This window comes from Musca domestica, unplaced genomic scaffold, assembly GCF_030504385.1.
Source record: "Musca domestica strain aabys unplaced genomic scaffold, Musca_domestica.polishedcontigs.V.1.1 27, whole genome shotgun sequence".
NCBI lineage: Eukaryota > Metazoa > Arthropoda > Insecta > Diptera > Muscidae > Musca > Musca domestica.
This window is the reverse complement of record NW_026712286.1, coordinates 7,813,964-7,836,830: the sequence shown is the minus strand read 5'-3', so window position 1 is coordinate 7,836,830 and position 22,867 is coordinate 7,813,964. Positions and strand designations below refer to the sequence as shown.

Genomic DNA, 22,867 nt, shown 5'->3' with positions numbered 1-22,867 from the left:
TGTACAAGGCCTTAGAGCAATGAAATGTTACGAAATTTGTAGGCATTTAGATTGGGTGAATTTTTTTTTTTTTTTTTTTGGAAAATTTAAAAATAATAAATAAATTAAATGATGATTTAAACAATTTAATGATATTTACAGGCACTCATTTGGGGGAGTTTGTCATTCACACATTCTAGACTTAAGATAAGGTTTTTTTTTTGTATTAAGATATTAATATAATATTTAGTTTTTGTTTTCTGATGATGAGATTAAGACTTAATGCTGTTGATACTGTTCATCGGGGTTTTGTTGTTGGTTGGTTGGTCGATTGGCTTACAGCGACACAACAAATTCCTTGCCTGTCTTAAAATCGGTACACTTAAACTGGGGACAACACTTGGGAAAACTCCACGATGGATCGGCCGGCAATTCCTCACAGCCGGGCATCTCAATGTAGGGACATGTCTCAATGTTAATGGTCTGATGTTCCAGATCACAAGTCAAGGCTGCACAAATGCCTTTGGGTTTGTATTCCTTGTTGGGCAGCATGGCACGATGGGTGAATTTATCAAAACATCTACCGGGATGTGCTGTAGAAGGAGAAAAAAAACAGCAGAGAGAGAGAGAGAGGAAATTAGTATTTTTTTATTATTTATTGCAAAACTAAAAAATAAGGAAGTTCATCAGCTATGCATATTTAATATTGTAGACAACAACAACAACGACTATGGCTTATTTATATGGCACAAGGGAAGGAAATCTGATATGAATAATGTCTGTTCTAGCTACTCATGTCAGCTACTCGCTCTTCGATTAAAATAAGTGTAAAAATTTTGTACAAGACAGACAGACAGACAACTGTGCTACAGAAACAGAAGACGACATATGTTATGTTGTTTTTTTTATTATTAAGGAAGTGGCTAGGGGTTCGAAAACATAACTGCTAATCAATATTCATTTGGTGGTGTTGTCGAAAAAAAAACTAAAGAATTAAGGCCCATAGACAAATTGAAAATTAAGCCTGAACTAAATCAATTTCACAAAAAATATTCCATAGGGGAAGCACTAAGCAAAAAAAAAAAAACTAGCTAATGAAAACCAGAAAATCAATCAAAAAACTAAAGACTTAAGACACAAACTTGAATTCATTAAAATAATCCATTAGCCAAACAAGAAGGCAACGTTTTACCCCTCTCAGTGGTTCTCAGTAAACGCAACGCCCTCTCCTTCAATTATTGTAACCCCTTGAGAAAATAGAGAAGCCCACGTCAACCTCACACTCATTTACTGGGTAAAGGTTGGTCATACTTCAAAGAGTGAACAGAGAAAAACATAATTGCTTTTTTATAGAAGAAACAAAAGACTTAGGAAACAAACATTGAAAGAGAAATTACCCATTTAACAGTTTAATTCAGAGAGAGAGAGAGAGAGAGAGAGGGAGGGAGAGTTTGAGACCAGACAGGGAAATTTAACAAAAGGCTGACATTTTTGCATTTCCCACAAAAAGAGAGCGTCAGAGGAGAAATAAGAGAGGGTGTAAGGAGAGAGAGAAATTAGCAATTTTTATAGGATAGCCCTACAAGGAGGGAGTAATTGAGAAGGAGAGAATTTCTGTTTTGATATGGTAAAGAAAGACTTAAGAAACTAACTTTGGTTGAATAACAAACTTAATACTTAACAAAAAAAAACTCTCAGAGGATGAAGAAAAATAAGTATTTTGGCAGAGGTGAGAAGAATGCTGTAGAAGCCTTCTTGTTAGGTTACTCAGGACTTCTTCGAGAAACAGAGTCAAGACAAAAGACTTAAGAAACGAACTTTGCTTAATTAGCAAGCTATAGATTTCCCAGTGAGAGAGAGAGAAATGTGATAAAAAATGATGAAAGTTGTAGGAGAGGTTATGAGTATGAAAACGAAGGACTCAAGAAATGAACTTGGCTAAAATGGTAAGTCACTACTCACTCCCATATATATGTAGAATTATATGAGATTGAGAGAGAGTTGGAGAAAATATACATGTTTTACATCAAAACAAAAGACTTAGGAAACGAACTTGAGGTTGGCCAAACTTCATCTAAGAAAAGAGACGAACATTAAAAATGGTTGAAGGAGAGAGTGAGTGTGGAAGCAACAGACTTAAGAAACGAACTTGGCTTAATTGGTAATTCTCTACTCAAATCTATGGATAATTATCAGACATGGAGAGTTAGAGAGAGAGAAATGGGGATAGTGGAATAGTCAAAAAACATAATTATTTACCCTCGAAACAAAAGACTTAGAGAACGAATTTCATCAGTGAAAAGAGAAGAGAAATGACAACAGCTGCAGGAGAGTGAGATTTCGAATATGGAATCAAAAGACTTAAGAAACGAACTTGGCTTAATTGGTAATTCTCTACTCAAATATATGGATAATTATCAGACAAAGAGAGAGAGAGAGAAATGGGGATAGTGGAATAGTCAAAAAACATAAACATTTAGCAACGAAACAAAAGACTTAAGAAACGAACTTCATCACCGAAAAGAGACGAAAATTAACAGTGGTTGCTGGAGAGAGAGAATTATCCGATTATTATTATTGAGAGAGAGAGAAATGGGGAAAATATACATATTTTGCATCGAAACAAAAGACTTAGGAAACAAACATGAAATTTGTAAAATTTCGCAAATGAAAATAAACGAAAAGTTCTAATGGACGGAAATGAAAAATCAAAAAAAAAAATTAAAACAATTAATCAATTTAAGAACGAATTTCCAAAGATGGTTTAATCGTGAAAAATACAAATGTAGAATCCTAAAAAAAACAGTGTTGGCTTGTTTGTTCGGGATACCATAGTATTTTGTTGTTTGAAAAATGGTCATGCTTAATCCCGTTATTGTTGTTTTTATAAATCCCTTTATTGTTGTTTTATTAGTGGAGAACGATGGTAATATGTACCAGAGGATATGGCAGGGAATACCAAGGTTTCGGAAAGAGCCACCAATCCTCATCACCAATCCTCATCTGTCTGGGAAAATATTTTTTTAATAAGAGCTTTAAATTATATTATTCATATAATTAAAAAATGTAAAAAACAACTCTCAAAAAATAAATTTGAAGAAAAGTGGAAAAAAATAACAATTAAAAATTTTTATTTTTATTAAAAATTATATTAAATGTGAAATCATATGTAATTATATAATATGGAGACATAATTTATGGTTTTCATATCAAATAATTATTAATTTTTTTAAATGTTTCTGAAATGAAAAACTAACCTAAAAAACTTTTAATAAAAACAAAAGATGGTAATCTTCATGGTAAGGTCCCGACAACCAAAGACTTCTGGCACAATCTCATGAACTTGAATTCTTCAAAATACACAATTAGACCAGAAAACAAAAGACTTAAGAAACTAGCTTTTTTTAAATATTTTAAAAATCTTAGAGAAACAAAAGACTTAAGACAGAAAAACATTAACGATTTAAATTAGTTTAATCTCAATAAATCTTTTGCATCATTTGCAAAAATAGAAATTCACAAAAATATATTGGATTACCGCTTAAAATTAGTATTATGGAAATAGACAAAGGAATAATTCAATAAAAACATACTAATTGTTTTTTCACAACATTTTTCACTCTATCAAATCATTTTCAAAAATAGAAACTCCAAACAAAAAAATTCCCATGACTATTTAGCTTTGATTATCATCTTGGAACTTCTTAATTTTTTTCTTTTTTTTGGAGCAAACAAAAAAATGCAAATAACAACATTTTCTTAAGTTATGCTTACTATGTGACCTTCTCAAAAAGAAAAAAAATATTAACACCTGCCTGATGGGTATGGATGTCGTGAAATTGACCACTGAATGTTGTGGTTCATTGTGCTGTTGGAAGGAATTTTGTCGTTTTTTTTTTTTTTTTGGCAAAAACACCAACTATAAATGCCAATGAAACCAGTATTATTTTGGCAATTGACGTCAATACCATGCCCAAGTGGAGAGGCAGGCAAGTGTAAACAATTTTGGCTGAGTTTGATAGGCATACAATAATGAAAGATAAATCTTAAAAGCTTACTCAACAAAAAAAAAAATAAATAAATAATAATTAAAAAAAATGAAAAATTTATTTGGAAACTATAAATGATGTCTCTTATATTTTAGTTATATATAATTTTATGTTTCATATAATTTTAATAAAAAAAATAATTGTTATTTTTTGTTTGAGGGTTATTTCAATTTTTTTAATATTTTTTTAATAAATTGTAAAAATAATTTATAGATGTTATTTAATTTTTTTTTTTTTGTTTTTTTTAGAATTTCTTAGAATTCTAAATTTGTATTTTTCCTTCATATAACTTTTGTAAGAAGAAAAAAAATAATTTTTCTTTTTTTTTTTTTGAGAGTTGCTTCAATTTTTTTAACATTTTTCAAAAATTCTTAAAAATAATTTATAGATGTTATTTATTTATTTTTTTTTTAATTTTAAATTTGTGTTTTTCCCATTAAAATAAAAAAATCTATTTTTTACCTATTTTCCTTCAAATTTTATCCAATAATTACAATTTTTTGAGGCTGTTATTCATTTATTTTTTCATAAAACAATTATAAAAATAATTTATAGATGTTATATAATTATTTTGTTTTTTTTTTTAGAATTCTAAATTTGTATTTTTCCCATTAAAATAAAAAAAAAATATTTTTTACATATTTTGCTTCAAATTTTAAACAAAAATTATGTATTTATTTTTATTTTTGTTTTTGAGACTGATATTCATTTTTTTCATAAAACAATTATAAAAATAATTTATAGATGTTATTTAAGTCTTTTTTTTTTTGTTTTTTTAGAATTCTAAATTTGTTTTTTCCTCATTAAAATAAAAAAAATATTTTTTACCTATTTTTCTTAAAATTTTGTCCAATAATTAAAATTTTTTGAGACTGTTATTCATTTGTTTTTTTTTCATAAAACTATTAAAATAATTTTAAAATTATTTGCTATGAAAACCATAAATTATGTCTACATTTTATTTAATTATATAATTATAATTTTTAATAAAAATAACAATTTTTAATTAATATTTTTTTATTTTCTATAATTTTTACCTTTTCTTTAAATTTTATACAATACCATTATTTAGAGTTGCTTTTATTTTTTTTATTTAATTATTCATAAAATTTATAGATGTTATTTAAAAAAAATATATTTTTTTTCAGAATCCTAAATTTGCATTTTTTCCCCATAAAAATTACCCACTTATAATTTTTGTTAATTTTTTTTCTCTTCTTCTATTTTGATATGTCAAAAACAATAAATAAATTTATGAACATTATCCTCAATGTAAGGTCATTTGCACAGCACGATTATGACATTTATTGGCAATTTATAATGACAAGTGGTTTGTGTCTACGGCACAAAATTGTTGTTATTTATGATGACACTTAATAAAAATAAACAATTGAAATGTTTACACAAAAACATGTCAAAACATTATTTTTTCTCCAACAAATAATTCTAAAAATAAAATTGCAATAAAGAAAGACTTAGAAAACAAACGTTTTTTGAGCCAAAACTTAGAGAAATTCCCTAGGTATAACAAAAGAGAGTGTAAATAAGAGAGAGAGAGAGAGAGATAGGATTATGAACGTAAAATTTACGTCGTAAATTCCAAGAAAATAAATATAACTAATTACTAATGAATGTCTTCGGAAATGCGCCTTTTCATAACTGTATTCTCAGAGAACTTGAAGAGGGACACGAAAGGAGAGCACAAGAAAAATTGTTTTACAACAGCACTGCTCAAAACCGTGTGCTAGCACATGAGTCCAAAAAAAGATTATTTAAGAGAAAACCAAAATTGTATTTTTCTTTATATTTATCCATTCATTTTAATTGTTTTTTAAACTCGGATGTCGTCCAAAATCGAAATTTATTTATAATATATCCAAATTTAAAAAATTTTAAAATGTAAAATTAAAATGAATACGTGAAATACTAATAAATAATAAAGTAATGTATAAAAATAATATTAAATCTATTTTAATTTTCTTCAAATAAAATTTGAAAATAATAAATTTATGTTTTTTTAACAAATGAAGATATTTTTTTTTTTTGTAAATATATTTTTATATAATATGTTATAAAAAATAATAAAATATATTTTTCTATATTTCTGTTCGCTTAAATTTTTTCTATTTTTTTTTTATTAGTAAAAAATATTTTCCCATTTTTTTTATTATTTATTTATTAATAAAAAATATTTTTTATTATAAAAAAATATTTTTATTATAAAAATATTTTTTTCAAAAAAAAAGTTTCATGAATTTCTGACAAATTTATGATCACTTAAAGAATTTTGAGGACAGGCAAACAAACAATTGTGGAAATGACTAAACACTATTTTTTTTGCTGACTTAACATGACCTGTTACAAAACAAAATAAATCATCTTCGAGGGTATAAACAGAATGACAATGATAAAACACACTCGAAAGCAAATCAAAAAAAAAATCAAAATTCCTTTAAAGCAAAATATTTCAACCACATTTGGCATGAAATCGAATACCTTTAAAAAAAGAGGGGGACTTTTAAAATAATTACAAGGAATGTAAACTATAAACACCTTGCCAATTGGAAGACCCCAATATTTTCGAAATAAACAATGCTATAAATAGCTTGTAAAACTTGAAAACATGCAGCAAAAACCAAAAGAATGCACAAGGCATTTTGAATTGCACAGAGAGAGATTTCTGTTGGCCAGACAAAGGACAAAGAAATCACTGCCAATGAAAAATTCCACCAGAAAAGAATACAAATAATAAAAAACGAAGAAAAAGAAAACCTGATTTTTTAAAACGCTGATTCGCAATGGCAAACACGCGTAAACAATTATCTCTTTAATTTCCATCAAAGAACGAAAACAACTGTCATCTGTTGGTCAAGGTCATTAATAATGAATACTTGGCTGATGAGACAATTTCGCTAATTATCATCATTTTCAAATTTTATTAATGACCTAGTACATGTGTGTGTGTGTGTGAAGACTTAAAGAATTCTTAGAATCCACATTGTTTGTCATTAATTCCCTGTTTTTTTTTTTTTTTTTTTTTTTTGCCAATTATTGTTTTATTCATAAAAAATAGCTGTATACAGTTATTTTATTTAATGGGTTTGTTTACTCCCAGAGGAATGTATTCCCCAAAAATTAGATATTTTAATTTCGTTTTTTTATGAATTAATTTTTTTAGAAATTATTGTTGGGGCATAGTCATAAAAATTGTTCGTTTCTTAAGTCTTTTGTTTAGATTTCTCTTCCAAAGACTCTCACACACACAAATTCCGTCTCTAAGAAATTCATGTAATAATAAGAAAGTTTGTTTCCTAAGTCTTTCATTTGCTGTTCCATGTAACAATTTTTGTTAGAAAACCAACGATCTTATAAATAAATCTCAAAAAAGTTGAAACATTTCTAAGTTTTCATTTTTACTAACAACTCTATAAATTTGTATTTATTTTATTTTTCATTTATTTTTTATTAAATATCAATATTTTTTCTAATTAAAAGTTTGTTTCCTAAGTCTTTTGTTTGAAATACTTTTAAATAATCAAATGTTTTATAAATGAATCTCAAAAAAGTTTAAACATTTTCAGTTTTTATTTTTTCTAACAACTCTATAAACTTGTATTTATTTTTATTCAATATCAACACTTTTCCACATTTTTTTTCTCATTTAAAGTTCATATTCCAAGTCTTTTATATGAAATAATTTTAAATAATCGAATTAATTTTAATTAAAAAAATCAAATATTTTATAAATTAATCTCAAAAAACTGCAACATTTTAAAGTTTTTAATTTTAATAACAACTCTATAAATTTGTATTCATTTTTATTCGATATTAACTCTTTTCTACATTTTTTCTAATTAAAAGTTCGTTTCCTAAGTCTTTTGTTTGATATACTCATGGATGTTTTCTTTTTCTCAACAATGAAACAGTGCATTGTTATGTTTGTTTCTTAAGTCTTTGGTTTTCCTTTACCATCTCAACATTCGAAATCATTTACTCTCATCTTCACTTCAAATAGTATACAAGCTTTTTCTCATCACCAATATATAATAATATTTAAATAATAATTATTATAAATAATAAAAAACGAAAAAACAACGCTTTTTAAAGAGGGAAACTATTATTCGCATTTTAATTTGATGTCCCAGAGCAGGGGTGCTCAAGAAGAAATATCTCTTTTCAGTCGAATTTCTCTTTGCTTATTTAAATCAAGAACAAAGCAGTGTTAAGTCATTATTTATACAAATATTTTTTATCCATTTGCTTTATAAATTATTTTGGCAAACAGTCGTGTTTAAAAACAATTAAATAGAACCGTAAAATATAAAGAAAAACAGAATTTTAATTTTCTCTTTAATTATCTCTTTTTTCTCTTCATGTTCTAGAACACGGTTTTGAGCACCACTGTCCCAGAGAGTAAGAGTGATAAAAGAGAAGAGAGTGAGGAAATTAGAAATATAAACATTACTACAAATGCACACAAAAGACTTAAGAAACAAACGTGAAGTTGCAAGAGAGAATTGGAGCATTGAAACGAAAGAGAGAGAGAGAGGTACTTGCTTCTAAGCTAAATTCGATTGGATGTGCCGAAAATCCATTCTATTTGAACGAATATTACACATATGGAGCACAAAAAAAAATTGAAATCGGATGAAATACATAAGGAAGTTATATCTAAATTTGGACCGATTTTCCCCCATAATTTTTACGATAAAAAATTATTTATTTTATGCCCTATAAAAATTATTGGTATTAAATTTTTAGTTTTACAAAATATTAAACATTTAGTTTTTTTCCACGTGAAAAAATTAATGAAAAATTTAATATTTATTTATTTTTTAATTAATATTTTTTTAATAATATTATTTTTAAATTATTAAATTAAATATTTTTCTAATAAAAAAAAACTAATTTTTGCCCCATAAAAATTATTGGTATTAAATTACTTGTAAACACCCTAATAACTGCAAAAAAAATACCTTCAAAATTTCCCCTTTTCTAATTATCGTTGTTATTATTGTTCTTTTCCTATTGATTTTAAATTGTTTTGTCTTCCTATATAGAAGTCATTGTTGAATGCCTTTTTTCACACTATTAAATATGCATAATGTAACCGTTAATAATAAACACAAATAACATTTTTTTTGTTTTCTGAAAACGTGAGTTGTTGGAAAAAATTAACAAAAAAAATACTAACCAGGATTGATTATGGCCCGTTGTGTAAACACAGCCGCTTGACTGCTGCTAAAACTGCACAGCACCAAAAAAACAAACAAGAGACCGGCAAGGGTGGAGAAGATTTTACTGCACGACATTTTGATTTTTAATTTTTTTGATATAAAAAAATATAATCACTTTTTTCAGCAAAATAATTTTTTTGTTTATATTTTTTAATTCTTTTTTATATTATTGAAACACAATTATTTTTTTTTCTTTTTGTGTATTTTTCACTAGCTATTTATATTTTTCTCTTAATTGAAAAATTTGTATTTCTTTGTCAAATTTTTTCAATTTTAATTTCAATATTTACGCCAAATTATCAAAAGGCTTTAAAGAGCTCAAGGCGTGTACTTTTTCTTTCCTACGGAAGCGAACAGTTTGAGTTTTGAAATCCAACTGAATTGGGCTCATCACTGACGCTTACATTTAAATAATTCAGTTGCAAAAACAACGAAAACATTTAGCATTCATGTTTTTTTCTGGCTGGAATGCCAATGTGTTATCAAGAGAGTGAGAGAGAGAGAGAGAGTGCATTAAGCACTCTCTACAAATGAGAAATTGCAGGTTGTGTGTGTTTTGTGTTATTTTTTTTTTTGCAAAAACAAAACAAAAAAATGATGGCTTCAGGCCATGTCTGGCTTTTGTTTTTGTATTATCACCATGTTACCGGTTAAATATTTTGTTTTGCTTTAGTTTTAATTTTTTTATAAATTTTAATTTTTGTTCTGAATTTTTTCCCCCATAGTAATGACTCTAATGTCATATAAATCTCTTGGTTTTACTATTACTTTTATTTTTAATTATTATTTATTTTTTTAATTTTTTTGGGGCTTTCCTCGTCTAAAAAAAAAACATGACCTTATTAGGTCATATCTCATGACTCTTGAACACACCAATAACTTGCGTGGGAAAAATGTTTAGGTCTCAAAATGAGTAATTCTGAGATGTTTATAAGAGTGTTGAATATATTTATATATTTTTATTAAGTGACGCAATTTGAAAACAATAACAAGTGTAATTAGTGGGAGTTAAAAAAAAAACAACTAAATATCCGGGATGGTATAGGCAATTCTGGGATTTTATTCAATCAATCGATAAAGAGGACTGTAAGGAGATTGTTTTTATACCCTCCACAATTTTATGGAGGGTATAGTATTAGCTTTGTCATTCCGTTTGTAACTCCTCGTAAACAGTGTAAAATTCTAAGACGATTTTCAGATGTCCGTCTGTATGTCTGTTTGTCCGCCTGTCTATTGTAGTCACGCCATCTTTCGAACGAATTGAGATAGAAGGCTGAAATTTGGCACATATGTGTATTTTCCCAGTAGGCATGTTAGGTTTGTAAATGGGCCATGTCCGTTCACATTTTCGTATGGCCCCCATATAACGTTACCTCCCAATATTCGGTATTTTTACGATTTCAACGACATTATTTACCCGAATTGTTTCAAATTTCGTATTCGAAGTTTGCAAGGGGTACTACAGCCTATGCAAAAAAATGTTATAGGCATGTCTATGTCTTCGTATAGTCCCCATATAACGATACCTCCCGATATTCGGTATTTTGATGATTTTAGCGACATCATTCGCCGGAATTGTTTCAAATTTCGTATTCGAAGATCTTAATGGATATTACAGCCTATGACAGAAAATTGTCTGTGCAAGTCCAAGTCCTCGTATAGCCCCCATATAACTGTACCTCCCGATATTCGTTATTTTAATGATTTTAGCGACATTTTTTACCAGAATTGTTTCAAATTTCGTACTCAAAGTTTGTAAAGGGTACTACAGCCCATCCAAAAAAAAAAAAAAAATGTATGCATGTCAACGTATTCGTAAAGCCCCCACACAACGGTACCTTCCGATATTCAGTATTTTGATGATTTTAGCGACAACATTCGCCGGAATTGTTTCAAATTTCGTATTCGAAAATCTTAATGGGTACTACAACCTATACAAAAAAATTTTGCATGCGTGTCAACGTCTTCGCATAGCCCCCATATAGCGGTACCTTCCGATACTCGGTATTTTGATGATTTCAGCGACATCATTTACCCGAAGTGTTTCAAATTTCGTATTCGAAAATCTTAATGGGTACTACAGCCTATGACAAAAATTTTTGTATGCAGGTCCAAGTCCTCGTATAGCCCCAATATAAGGGTACCTCTCGATATTCGATATTTTGATAATTTTAGCGACATTTTTTTACCAGAATTGTTTCAAATTTCGTATTGGAAGATCTTAATAGGTACTGCAGCCCATGACAGAAAATTATCAGTGCAGATCCATGTCTTCGTATAGCCCCCATATAGCGGTACCTTCCGATATTCAGTATTTTGATGATTTTAGCGACATAATACACCCGAATTGTTTCAAATTTCGTATTTGAAGTTCGTAATGGATACTTCAGCCTATGACAGAAAATTATCTGTGCACATCCATGTCTTCGTATAGCCCCCATATAACGTTGCCTCCCGATATTCGGTATTTTGATGATTTTAGCGACATTATTTAGCCGAATTGTCTCAAATTTCGTATTCGAAAATCTTAATAGATACTACAGCCTATGCCTAAAAATTGTGTATGGAGGTTCACGTCTTCGTACAAGGTGAGAGTAAAAAAACTACAACCAACTTCAGGCTGCTGTCATTTCTAAGCCACTCGTCCGACAGCTTTTAAAATTATTCCAATGACAGCTCATTATTAAATGCCGAATATTATCGGGAAAATATTCCGGAGGCTGTATTAAAGCCTTGGGCACTCAAACATTTTGGCCGTAGACCTTGGACATTCCAACAGGCATTCCTCAGCACCATCGCACTCAGCACGCGCCGCCACCCAAGAATGGTTACAAAATGAGGTTCCTCGCTTCATTTCCAGCGCACAATGGCCACCAAAATCTCCGCATACCAATCCGTTAGACTATTGTGTCTGGAGTATTTTGAAAGGAAAGCAAGGTTGGCACTAAAAAATACCAAAGTGTCGATCACCTCAAGCAAGCGCTTCGCCGGGAATGGGCCAAAATACCGCAGAGTAACATTCGGGAAGCGTGTGACGGTTTCATTGGTCGTTAGAAGGCAAGCTTCCATATATATCCTTAACCGAATTCAGATTTCTGTTGCACCAAATGGTTAATATCAGCCCTAATGGAGTTGATTTTCGATCGAATTCATCCCAGAAACAAGCACTTCAAATTTGATGAAAATCGGTTCAGATATAACTATAGCTATCATCCGATTTTATGCATGTTTAATATGCACTTTATAAGACTGATATTTGGTATCAAATACAGTTTAGATACACCTCTGCCAAATTTTATCGAGATCGGTTCAGATTTGTATATAGCTTCCATATATATATCTTCGTACGATTGAAGGTTTCTGGTGCACCAAATGGTAAATTTCAACCCAGATAAAGGGTATTTTGGTAGGTGCGACTGGACGCAGTCTAGAAGCAAGGTTTCCAAATTTGGTGAAAATCGGTTGAGATTTAACTATAGCCCCCATATATATGTTTCTTCCGATTTGATATTTAAGTCCCCCATAGCCATAATATGCCGTTCGCAACAAAGGTATTCGGTATCTGATATCAAATACAGCTGAAAAAACAGCTGTTAATTTTTTTCCAGAACGATTCAGATTTAAATATAACTTTGGCGCCCAATTGGAAGGGTTTTGGCACATACGACCAAATTTAGGCAAGAATTTATTGGAAATCGTTTAAGATATGGTTATGGCTCCCATGTGGAAGATTTTCCTCACCATTTCCGCGCCCGATAATGCTGTAACTTTCCGCATTACCAAAAACAAGCCTTCACCTCTCTTTAGAAGATTTTAATCAGCATTTTTGTAGGGAAATACTTCATTTCATGTTTTACGGATTTGTTTACACACAGAACACAACCTGTCCCCGGCTCCTTGAGCCGCATATTGACGTCATTATTACAAAGACCGAACATGTAAATAAATTCTACAACTTTAGTTTTGTAGTAGTTGTAAACAAGTTTGTAATCACCATCATAATTCTGCTTCTGCTTCTTCTTCTTTTTCATTTTTTTCATGTTGTCTTTGTTGTTGTTGCGGTTGTTCATTCTTCATCATCGTGATCGGCATTGGCCGGGAATAATCAGGCATGAAATTTCTTTTTTACAAAAGTCAAACAAGAATTACACGATGTGACGTAGATGGCGAAAAACATGTTTTGGTAGCCGGCAATGAATGGACATCCGCAACTCCAAGGGGTCAATGCATGGCAAAGCGATTGCAATGAGACAATAATGAAATAATGAAGAAATATGCAACAACAAAAAAACTTAATTTGATTTGAATTTAATGGGGAGGGAAAATTCAGAGCTAGATTTATTTGAAGGATGAGATGAAAATAACGGCAACCAACTTCAGACTGCTGTCATTTCTAAGCCACTCGTCCGACAGCTGTAAAAATTATTCCAGTGATAGCTCATTATATTGTTTACAGGCGTACAAAAGCATTTTGGCTGAGAATTTTCCAGAAGCTAAGTTATTCGTGATGGAATTCAAGCGTGATAGAGGGATTTCTTAATATTTGGCTGGAGAACCACAAGTGGTTATCGTTAGACCACTCCAGCATTTAAATGTGATTAAATTTTTTGTGTGTCTTACCCGACGTAGCCCGACATCAAGGAAGTGGCCGGAAGAAAACAGCAACATCAGCAGAAATGCTTCGAAAAGTAAAGAAGCGACTTGATCGAAACCCGTGTCGCCGTAACCGGAAAAATGGCTCCTAAGCTGAACATATCGCAATATTCCGTTCGACAACTATTGAAAAATGAGCTCTGGGTAAAGCCATTGAAATTCCAAAAAGTGCAAGAACTTACAACGCGCAACCTAAAGAAAATAGACTCAAAAGAGCTAAAGACTTGCTTCGCTTGGCCAAAAGTGGTTAACTGCCCAATTTCGGTTTCTCCGATTTCCGATGAGAAAACATTCGTTGTCCAGCGGTTTGTAAACAAACAAAATGATCGTGTTCACTTGCCAAAGAGGTCCGCTGAAAATGTGCACCAGATGTGTCGGTTGGCCACCAGAACTCAAGCGCCGGCCATGGTGATGATGTGGGCCGTGATAACAGCCAAAGGTCGCTCTCAGCTCGTATTAATCGATCGTGGCATCAGAATAGATGTCGAATATTGTCGCCAAAATATTCTGGAGGGTGTATTAAAGCCTTGGGCAGGCAAACTTTTTGGCTGCAGACCTTGGACATTCCATCAGGACTCAGCACCATCGCACTCAGCACGCGCCACCCAAGAATTTTTATAAAATACGGTTCCTCGCTTCATTTCCAGCGCACAATGGCCCCCAAAATACCTCCGGATACGAATCCGCTGGACTATTGTGTGTCTGGAGTATTTTGAAAATCAAGGTTGGCACTAAAAAATACCAAAGTGTCGATCACCTCCTCAAGCAAGCGCTTCGCCGGGAACGGGCCAAAATACCGCAGAGCCACATTCGGGCAGCGTGTGACGGTTTCATTGGCCGTTTGAAGGCCATAATACGTGCCAAAGGTGACCAATTTTTTCAGGCCTTGGACATTCCAGCAGGACTCAGCATTATGGTACTCAGCATGTGCCACCCAATAATGGTTACAAATTGAGGTTCCTCGCTTCATTTCCAGCTCACAATGGCCATCAAAATCTCCGGCTACGAATCCGTTGGAGTATTGTGTCTGAAGTATTTTGAAAATCAAGGTTGGCACTAAAAAATACCAAAGTGTCGATCACCTCAAGCAAAAGATTCGCCGGGAATGGGCCAAAACACCACACGGCAGAGCAACATTCGGGCAGCGTGTGACGATTTCATTGGCCGTTTGAAGGCCATAATTCGTGTCAAAAGTGACCAATTCGAACAAATCTAAACTTATTCTAGAATTTGCTGCTATTTCCGATTTTTTTTTTTGTTTTCATTCAATAAAATTTAAAAAAATATTTAAAAATTATGGCGTTTGACTTTGTTGCAGGAATTTTTTATCTCACCCTGCATTTCTTATAGTATGTTTACATTCGAGTTTTTTTACCGTGTTAATCTACTTTATGAGGACTTTTTGGACCTATATAATCAATGGAATTAGCAATTAAAATCCACTGGGTTCACCCAATCCGTTTAACGTACATTACTGCCAAGTAAAATTCAATTACAATGCCAAATATGAACAACGCAGAATGGGTGATGATAACCTTTTGGGATTATCAGTGAAAAAAAAAATTATTGTAATTTTTTTACAAAAAAATTAAAATAAAAAACATGCTTTCAATTGATAACAAACACATTGACATTATTTTTTATTATTTTTTTTTCATTAAATTTATTCCCCCCAATAAAAAAATCACACATATTAAAAAAATATTTCATAACTTGTCGCTTCGAATTATGCTCAAGCCAAAAACAATCGGCGCCACCTCTCCGCACACACAGCGTCAACTGTCTAATTAATTAGTTTCACACATTCTAAATTTTGTTCGGATGGGGTTGGTGGGGTTTTTTCTTCTTCTATCTATCTACTACGGATACAGGTTTATTAACATATTAATAAAATAATAACAACAAAAAAAAAACAATTTAACGTTTTCAATAAAATATTAATTTTTATTCCGCCACAACAACATAAGCTATGCATATTTTCATAATGAATAATAATAAAAATATTTGCTAATTTCGAATTTCCATTAAATAATTTGGCATTTTGTGTTAATGGGGATGGAAAAAAGATTTGAAAGAAAATATAAAAAATTAAGAAAAAAATTATATTTTTATAAAGTTTTAATAGAATTAGGAAAAAATTAAAATTAATGTCGATTTTCTAATGCGGATATTGACATTGATTCGATTATTATGAAACCATAAACTGTCCCGTATCAATTTTTCCATAAAATCTTCCTTTTTTCAAGCAGGGCTTCCAAAATTTAGTTTCTGCTAAATCTATTATGAGAAATTAAATTAAATATATTTTTTTTAATTTAGTTAAATAATTCGATTATCTCCCTAAAGCCAAACTGTTGGGCGCCACGTCTGCAATGACAAGTATTTATTCTCTTCGGAACATATCACATAAGCATATTTAAGTATGTGTTACTTAAATATGCTTATGTGATATGTTCCGAAGAGGATAAATACTTGTCATTGCAGGCGTGGCGCCCAACAGTTTGGATTGTTACAATTTTAATATTTAAATCTGTTCCAAGGACTTGTTGCTTTTTCTATTGCTTTTCAACTATTATATCGTCTTCGGAACACTTTACTCCTTAAATTTGTATTGAAACTAAATCTATCAACCATTATTTCAATTAAATCAATTTGTGGATTTAAAGTCATCGATACCAAACGTTGGGCGCCACGTCTTCAATGAAAAGTTATTATTCTCTTGCAAACATATGATTCCTACAATTTTAATTTGATGTCATGTTTAAATTGGATAAAGAGAACTCGTCTTGTTTTTCACGATGGGCACCATGCTGCTTCGGAGCAAAGGACCGCAAAAAGTAAAAAAAGTACCAAACGTTGGGCGCCACTTTTTTAATTGAAAAGTTTTTATACTCTTGCAAATATACGATTCCTACAATTTTACTTTGATGCCATGTTTTAATGGGATAAAGAGAACTCGTCTTGTTCTTCGGTCAAACGATTGGACGCCATGCCGCTTGGGAGCAAAGGACTGCCAAAAATTCAATTTCAACGTAATTAATCGAGAATTAATTGGGTTTGATGAAATGAGGAGTTTAATTTAATTCACAAAAATGTTGGGCGCCACTCCCTCAATGAATAATTTTTGTCCTATTGAGAACATTAAAGTTCTCAAATTTGTCTTATAACCCTATCTGCAGAGATATTTTAAATTGACCACATGATGCATGCATTTCTGAAGCCAAATTGTCGAGTGCCACTTCCTCAATGACAAGATTTATTTTCTTTTGAACATATGACTCCTAAAACGAAAAGATGTAAAGATTAGTTCATTTTCCTCAGGCCAAACGTTTGGGCGCCATGACCAAATAGCAAGTTTTTTTCATATGACTTATTTCTTCTTTTATAAAAGATCTCATTCCACCTTTTCATAGAATCAGGCAGGTCATATGCCAAATTTTCCGAAATTTAATTACCCTTTCACTTTCTGTTTACTTTTGTCACTGAACATTCCATGGCAGAAGAATACAGGTAAATGCATCAACGCTTGGAAGTATTAATATGTCAAAAATGTTTTTGTTTTTTTTTTCAAATATGTTTTTTTTATGTTTTTTTTTCAAATATAAGTAGATTTCTATATGTTTTCTTATACTACGTCATTCGGAGGCTATTATAATTCGCGTTTTTCAACAATTTTTATAAATTTAAATAATTTTTCATTCAACATTTTCAATTCCAAAATTGGTTTGACAGTTCATTGTCCCAGTAGCTGTGTCGACGCATCTACCTATATTTTTCTACCACGGAACATTCATTAAAAATTAATTTTATGACAGCTTTAGTGGTGATCAGCTGTTTTCGCTGGAACCCTACTTATGGGAGTTGTCCATCATTAGCCGTTATTGCACGTGCAAATAAGCCCATGTTCACATAGGATAATTAATTTGCGTCATCTTTAATTTTTGTTATTTTATAGCAAGAAATTGGATTCTCGATTTCAACGTGTATGCTTTTTGCAAATACAACGTAATAACATTAATATAATTCTTGTTTCTTTCATATTTCGTTATTGTTTGAAGAATAATAAAAATTCTGCTTTTATTAAAATTTTCCAAAAAATATATACTTTGTTGCCTTTTTCATTTACATTGGCTTTTTTGGCAGGTTTGTTGTTGATCAGCTGTTCTTGCTGCAAGATCTCACTATCTTTCCTTGGCTGTCATTACACATACAAATAAGCCTATGTTCACACAGAATAATTTATTTGAGTCTTCCTCAATTTGTATCATTTTATGGCAAGAAATTGGAAGAAGTAACATAATAACATAAATATAATTGTTTTTAAAAGCTTAAGTTAATTTTGAAAAATAAATAATAATAATAATAATAATAATAATAATAATAATAATAATAATAATATCAATTAATAAATAAATAAATACTGACAATTCATTAAAAATGATTGTTATGACAGCTTTGGTGCTAATCAGCTGTTCTCGCTGGGAGCCATACGTATTGGTGTTGTCCTTGAATGGCCGTTATTACACATACAAGTAACCATGTTCATACGGGATAATTCATTTGCTTCATATCAAGTAATATAAATAAAATTCTTGTCTCTAAAATTAAATAATAATAATTTATAAATTTAAAGCTAAATATTAAGAATTAATTAAAATTCTATTTTTTTCATTCAAAACCACACCCCTACGACGCCAAACCAAAGGTCATGCTGGTTAACATAAATATTCGAAAAAAATCGATAAATAAAAAAAACATATTAGATTAGCTAAATGATTAAACTTTTAACAAATCCCCCCCCCCCCCCTCGAAAAAACGTGGCTTTTTGATTAAACTCTTCTTCGGCGTGATTTATGGCAAGTAATTTCTTTGGCGCCAAATAACATTTCGCCTTAAGACGACGCCGACAACGTCGCCACTTAATCGCTATTTCTTTTTCACATTCTTTTTTCAACTCTAATACCATAAATGATGATATTGTTATTGTATTAAATGTTAATGTTTTTATTAAGTTATTTTAGCTTGATTTTTGTTGTTCTTTGCTTTTCAAAACAAAACGAAAAATCTGCAAATTTTATGCAAATATGTTAAATGACATTTGTTGTTTGTATTTTGTTTTTTTCTTTTTTTGGTTTCAAATGTCTTGCAGACAGTTTTGAGAAATACCCAGAGGACGTCAAATGCAACAAAAAAAAACCTGTAGGTGTAAATATCACAACGCAAAACATTGGATTTTCCAAGAAATCAAAGTGAGAGACAGTGAAATTAAAATACAACAAAAAGCAAACAAATACTGACAACTGCACAAGGCTTTGAGTAGGTAATTAACGAATTAATTTGTTTGGTGTTTTTGGAGAATTAAACGGGGTTGAGGTATGTGGGAGTGTACAAAAACACATATTAATTATTATTTGGGTTTTGATGTAAATAAAACTATTGAAATAAAAATTAAGGCTCCATTTGTCAAAAATTACAGGACATTTTTTTTTATCCACTATTCATGAAATCTGTAGAAAACTTAAGGGTGGGAACATATAAAGCGCTTATTTGGCTGACTTTAGTCATCGGCTGGCCTTATTGTAAATGACCAAAGGAGCCCAGGACCAAATTCGAACTAAGTCAACCTAAAACTCCTTTGTTCATCGACGAAGAAGCCAGCCGATGACTTAGGTTGGAAATACATAAAGAGCATATTTCGTTGGCTTAAGTCACCGGCTGGGTTCTTCGTAGATGAACAAAGGAGTTTTAGGTTGATTTAGTTCGATTTTGGGCCTAGGCTCCTTTGTTCATTTCCGAAGACTTAAGCCAGCCAAATATGCTCTTTATGTATTTCCAGCCTTAAGCCAGCTAAATATGCGCTTTATGTATTTCGATCCATGGTAGAAGAATATAGGTAGATGCGTCGATACAGCTGCTGAGACAATGAACTGTCAAACCAATTTTGGAATTGAAAATGTTGAATGAAAATTTTCTTAAATTTGTAAAAATTGTCGAAAAACATGAATTATAAGAACCTCCTCGTATAAGAAAACATATAAAAATCTACTTATATTTAAAAAAACATTTAAAATTTTTTGACATATCAATGCTCCCACGGTCGATTAAAACGAGCAGAGAGCGACCATCGGCTGTTATGGCGGCCTACATCATCACCATGGCCGGCGCTTGAGTTCTGGTGGCCAACCGAAGGTGCACATTTTCAGCTGACCTCTTTGGCATGTAAACACGATCATTTTGTTTGTTTACAAACCGCTGGACGAATGTTTTCTCATCGAAGAAAACCAAATTCGGCAGTTCACCACTTTCGGCCAAGCGCAGCAACTCTTTAGAGTCTATTTTCTTTCTATTGCGGTGTAAGTTCTTGCACTTTTTGGAATTTAAATGGCTTTACCCCGAGCTCATTTTTCAATATTTGCCGAATGGAATATTGCGATATGTTCAGCTCACGAGCCAATTTTCGGCCACTGCGACGCGTGTTTCGATCAAGTCGCTTCTTTACTTTTCGAACCATTTCTGCTGATATTGCTGTTTTCTTCCGCCACTTCCTTGACTTCGGGCTACGGGCTATCAGTATCACGGTAACGAGCGATGGTACGAGACACAAAAGATTTATTCACAGTTAAATTCTGGAGTGCTCTAACGATGGCCTCTTGTGGTTTTCCAGCCAAATATAAAGAAATCCCACTATCGCGCTTGAATTTCATCATCGAATAACTTATTTTCTGGAAAATTCTCACCAAAATAGTTTTACACGCTTGTAAACAATATAATGAGCTGTCACTGGAATAATTTTAACTGCTGTCGCATAAGTTGCTTAGAAATGACAGCAGTCTGAAGTTGGTTGCAGTTTTGTTCATCTCACACTGTATTACCATGGTAGATGAATACAGGTAGATGCATCAACGCATGGGAACATTGATATGTCAAAAATTTTTAAATTTCTTTTCAAATATAAGTAGATTTTTATATGTTTTCCTATACGACGTCATTCGGAGGTTATTATAATACGCGTTATTCACAATTTTTACAAATTTAAATAATTTTTCATTCAACATTTTCAATTCCAAAATTGGTTTGACAGTTCATTAACCCAGCAGCTGTGTCGATGCGTCTACCTATATTCTTCTACCATGATTTTGGAACAAACCAAATATTTATAACATTCGATAATTTTTTTTATAAAACCAAAATCAAAACTCTCTTACGACATTGAAATTCATACTTCAACACTTTTGTGCAGCACGAGAATGCAATAAAGTGTAAACTTTATTGAACTCAATATTAAAGTTACAATAAGAAAAAAAAACAAACAAACATAAATCTTTAACAACGACAACAACAAAAAAACAACTTACCCTGCAAGCAAGGCTACGTGCAAATCTGACAGAACAATACTTCAAAACTGACTCATCACAGCCGGAGAATATTAAACAGCCAGTCAATTGTCTTCAAGCTGATTGTGTTCGTTACGCATATGTATATTTATAGAATATACGAATTATATGGAGCATAAGTATGTTTTGTCAGAACAATTTTAAGCTACCATTTGAAATTTTTATCAGACAAAAAAATTTCGAAATTCAGTTTATGACGTTTGTGGTTTTATTCAAATTGCTGCAAACGGAACACAAATGGATTTGGCTATAAAACAGAAACCGCAAACGAAACAGGTAATTACTATTCATTAAGATGATGATGTTGGGTTATTTCTTGTGGGAATTTCATGTGGCCATGTTGATTGAAACATCAAATTTCTAAAAAGTTTTGTTTTTTGGCTGAATCATTGTGACCATGTTATGAATTTGTGAAATATTGGAGGAGTTGTTTTGGAAATTTTTCCATTTCAAAATTAAAACATTAGTTTGAAGTTTAATTTTAATAGGTCTTTTCAAGTAAATATTTTAAATTTTTGGTTTTATCAGGAAATTAACATGATAGAATTAAAAAGGTAAAGTCATGCAATCATATGTTTACAATTTTTTCAAAATTATTCATTTCACAACATCTGATTGTAAAAATTTATATTAGAGATCCACTGTTTACACAGAAATCAGAGATGGAAACCTCTTTTTTATTCGATGAAATTTGACAAGGTAAATTACAGAAAATGCAGCAATAGAGATGCCTATTTGAAATTACTTTACCTTCTTAATTTTACCATGGGAAGTTTATAAGCAGATTACGATTTTGGAAAATTTTATTTACTTACTATGTCAAAGATTTTATATGATTTCAATTTGCGAGATCCTGAAATAAATCAAAGTTTTTGGAACATGACAATCAGCTGATGTTGTTTTTTCTCTTTTGTTAAGTTTTATATGTTTTTTTTATACGAAGTCATTCGGAGGTTATTATAATATGCGTTTTTCAACAATTTTTACAAATTTAAATAATTTTTCATTCAACATTTTCAATTCCAAAATTGGTTTGACAGTTCATTGTCCCAGCAGCTGTGTCTATGCGTCTACCTGTATTCTTCTACCATGGTTAGAATGTAAAGGGAAAATCGGTTATCGCTTTTACATACCTGCAGTTCTAGAATAGATCAATGAAAAGAACAGTTCCAAAACCATAGTCTTCCTTGTCTCTTATTTTTATAAATGTTCTGTTTCATAACCTGCAAGAACCTAGTTTCTAAGTCGATTTTTCGATAACATGAAGAAAAATCTGTTATCGTAGTTATATTTTTACATTCTTGGCATTAAGCCTGAAAATTGTGAAATAATAGCCAATGATTTATGACAATCTACTGGTATGTTACAGAACCTGCAAGATTCTATTACTTTTGCAAATTATCTTCGATATCATAGAGGGAAAATCGGTTATCTTAGTAGTAACGTTTAGATTCCTGCAGTTCTGGAACAGACCATACGTAAGTAGATAAGAAAATCTACGTTTCCATTCTTTTTTTCTTAAACTACTTTTCCATTCTATTATCTTAATCTCCTT

The 22,867-nt window shown here is 31.0% G+C and overlaps 1 protein-coding gene across 1 annotated transcript; it reads right to left on the bottom strand.

Moving 5' to 3' along the window:
* Nucleotides 1-301: 301 nt before the first annotated feature.
* LOC101891760 (uncharacterized) lies at nt 302-9,632 on the bottom strand. The gene is made up of 2 exons (XM_005184260.4): nt 9,223-9,632; nt 302-572 (listed from the first exon to the last, which is right to left on the bottom strand). Exons 1-2 carry the CDS (start codon nt 9,338-9,340, stop codon nt 316-318), a joined length of 375 nt encoding a protein of 124 aa, XP_005184317.2. The 5' UTR covers nt 9,341-9,632; the 3' UTR covers nt 302-315.
* Between the last annotated feature and the right edge of the window lie 13,235 nt (nt 9,633-22,867).

Coding starts and splice junctions, on each gene's coding strand:
- LOC101891760 (XM_005184260.4), bottom strand. CDS start 9,340: ATGTCGTGCAGTAAAATCTTCTCCACCCTTGCCGGTCTCTTGTTTGTT. Junction 573..9,222: donor ACGGGCCATAATCAATCCTG/GTTAGTATTTTT, acceptor CTCCTTCTACAG/CACATCCCGGTAGATGTTTT.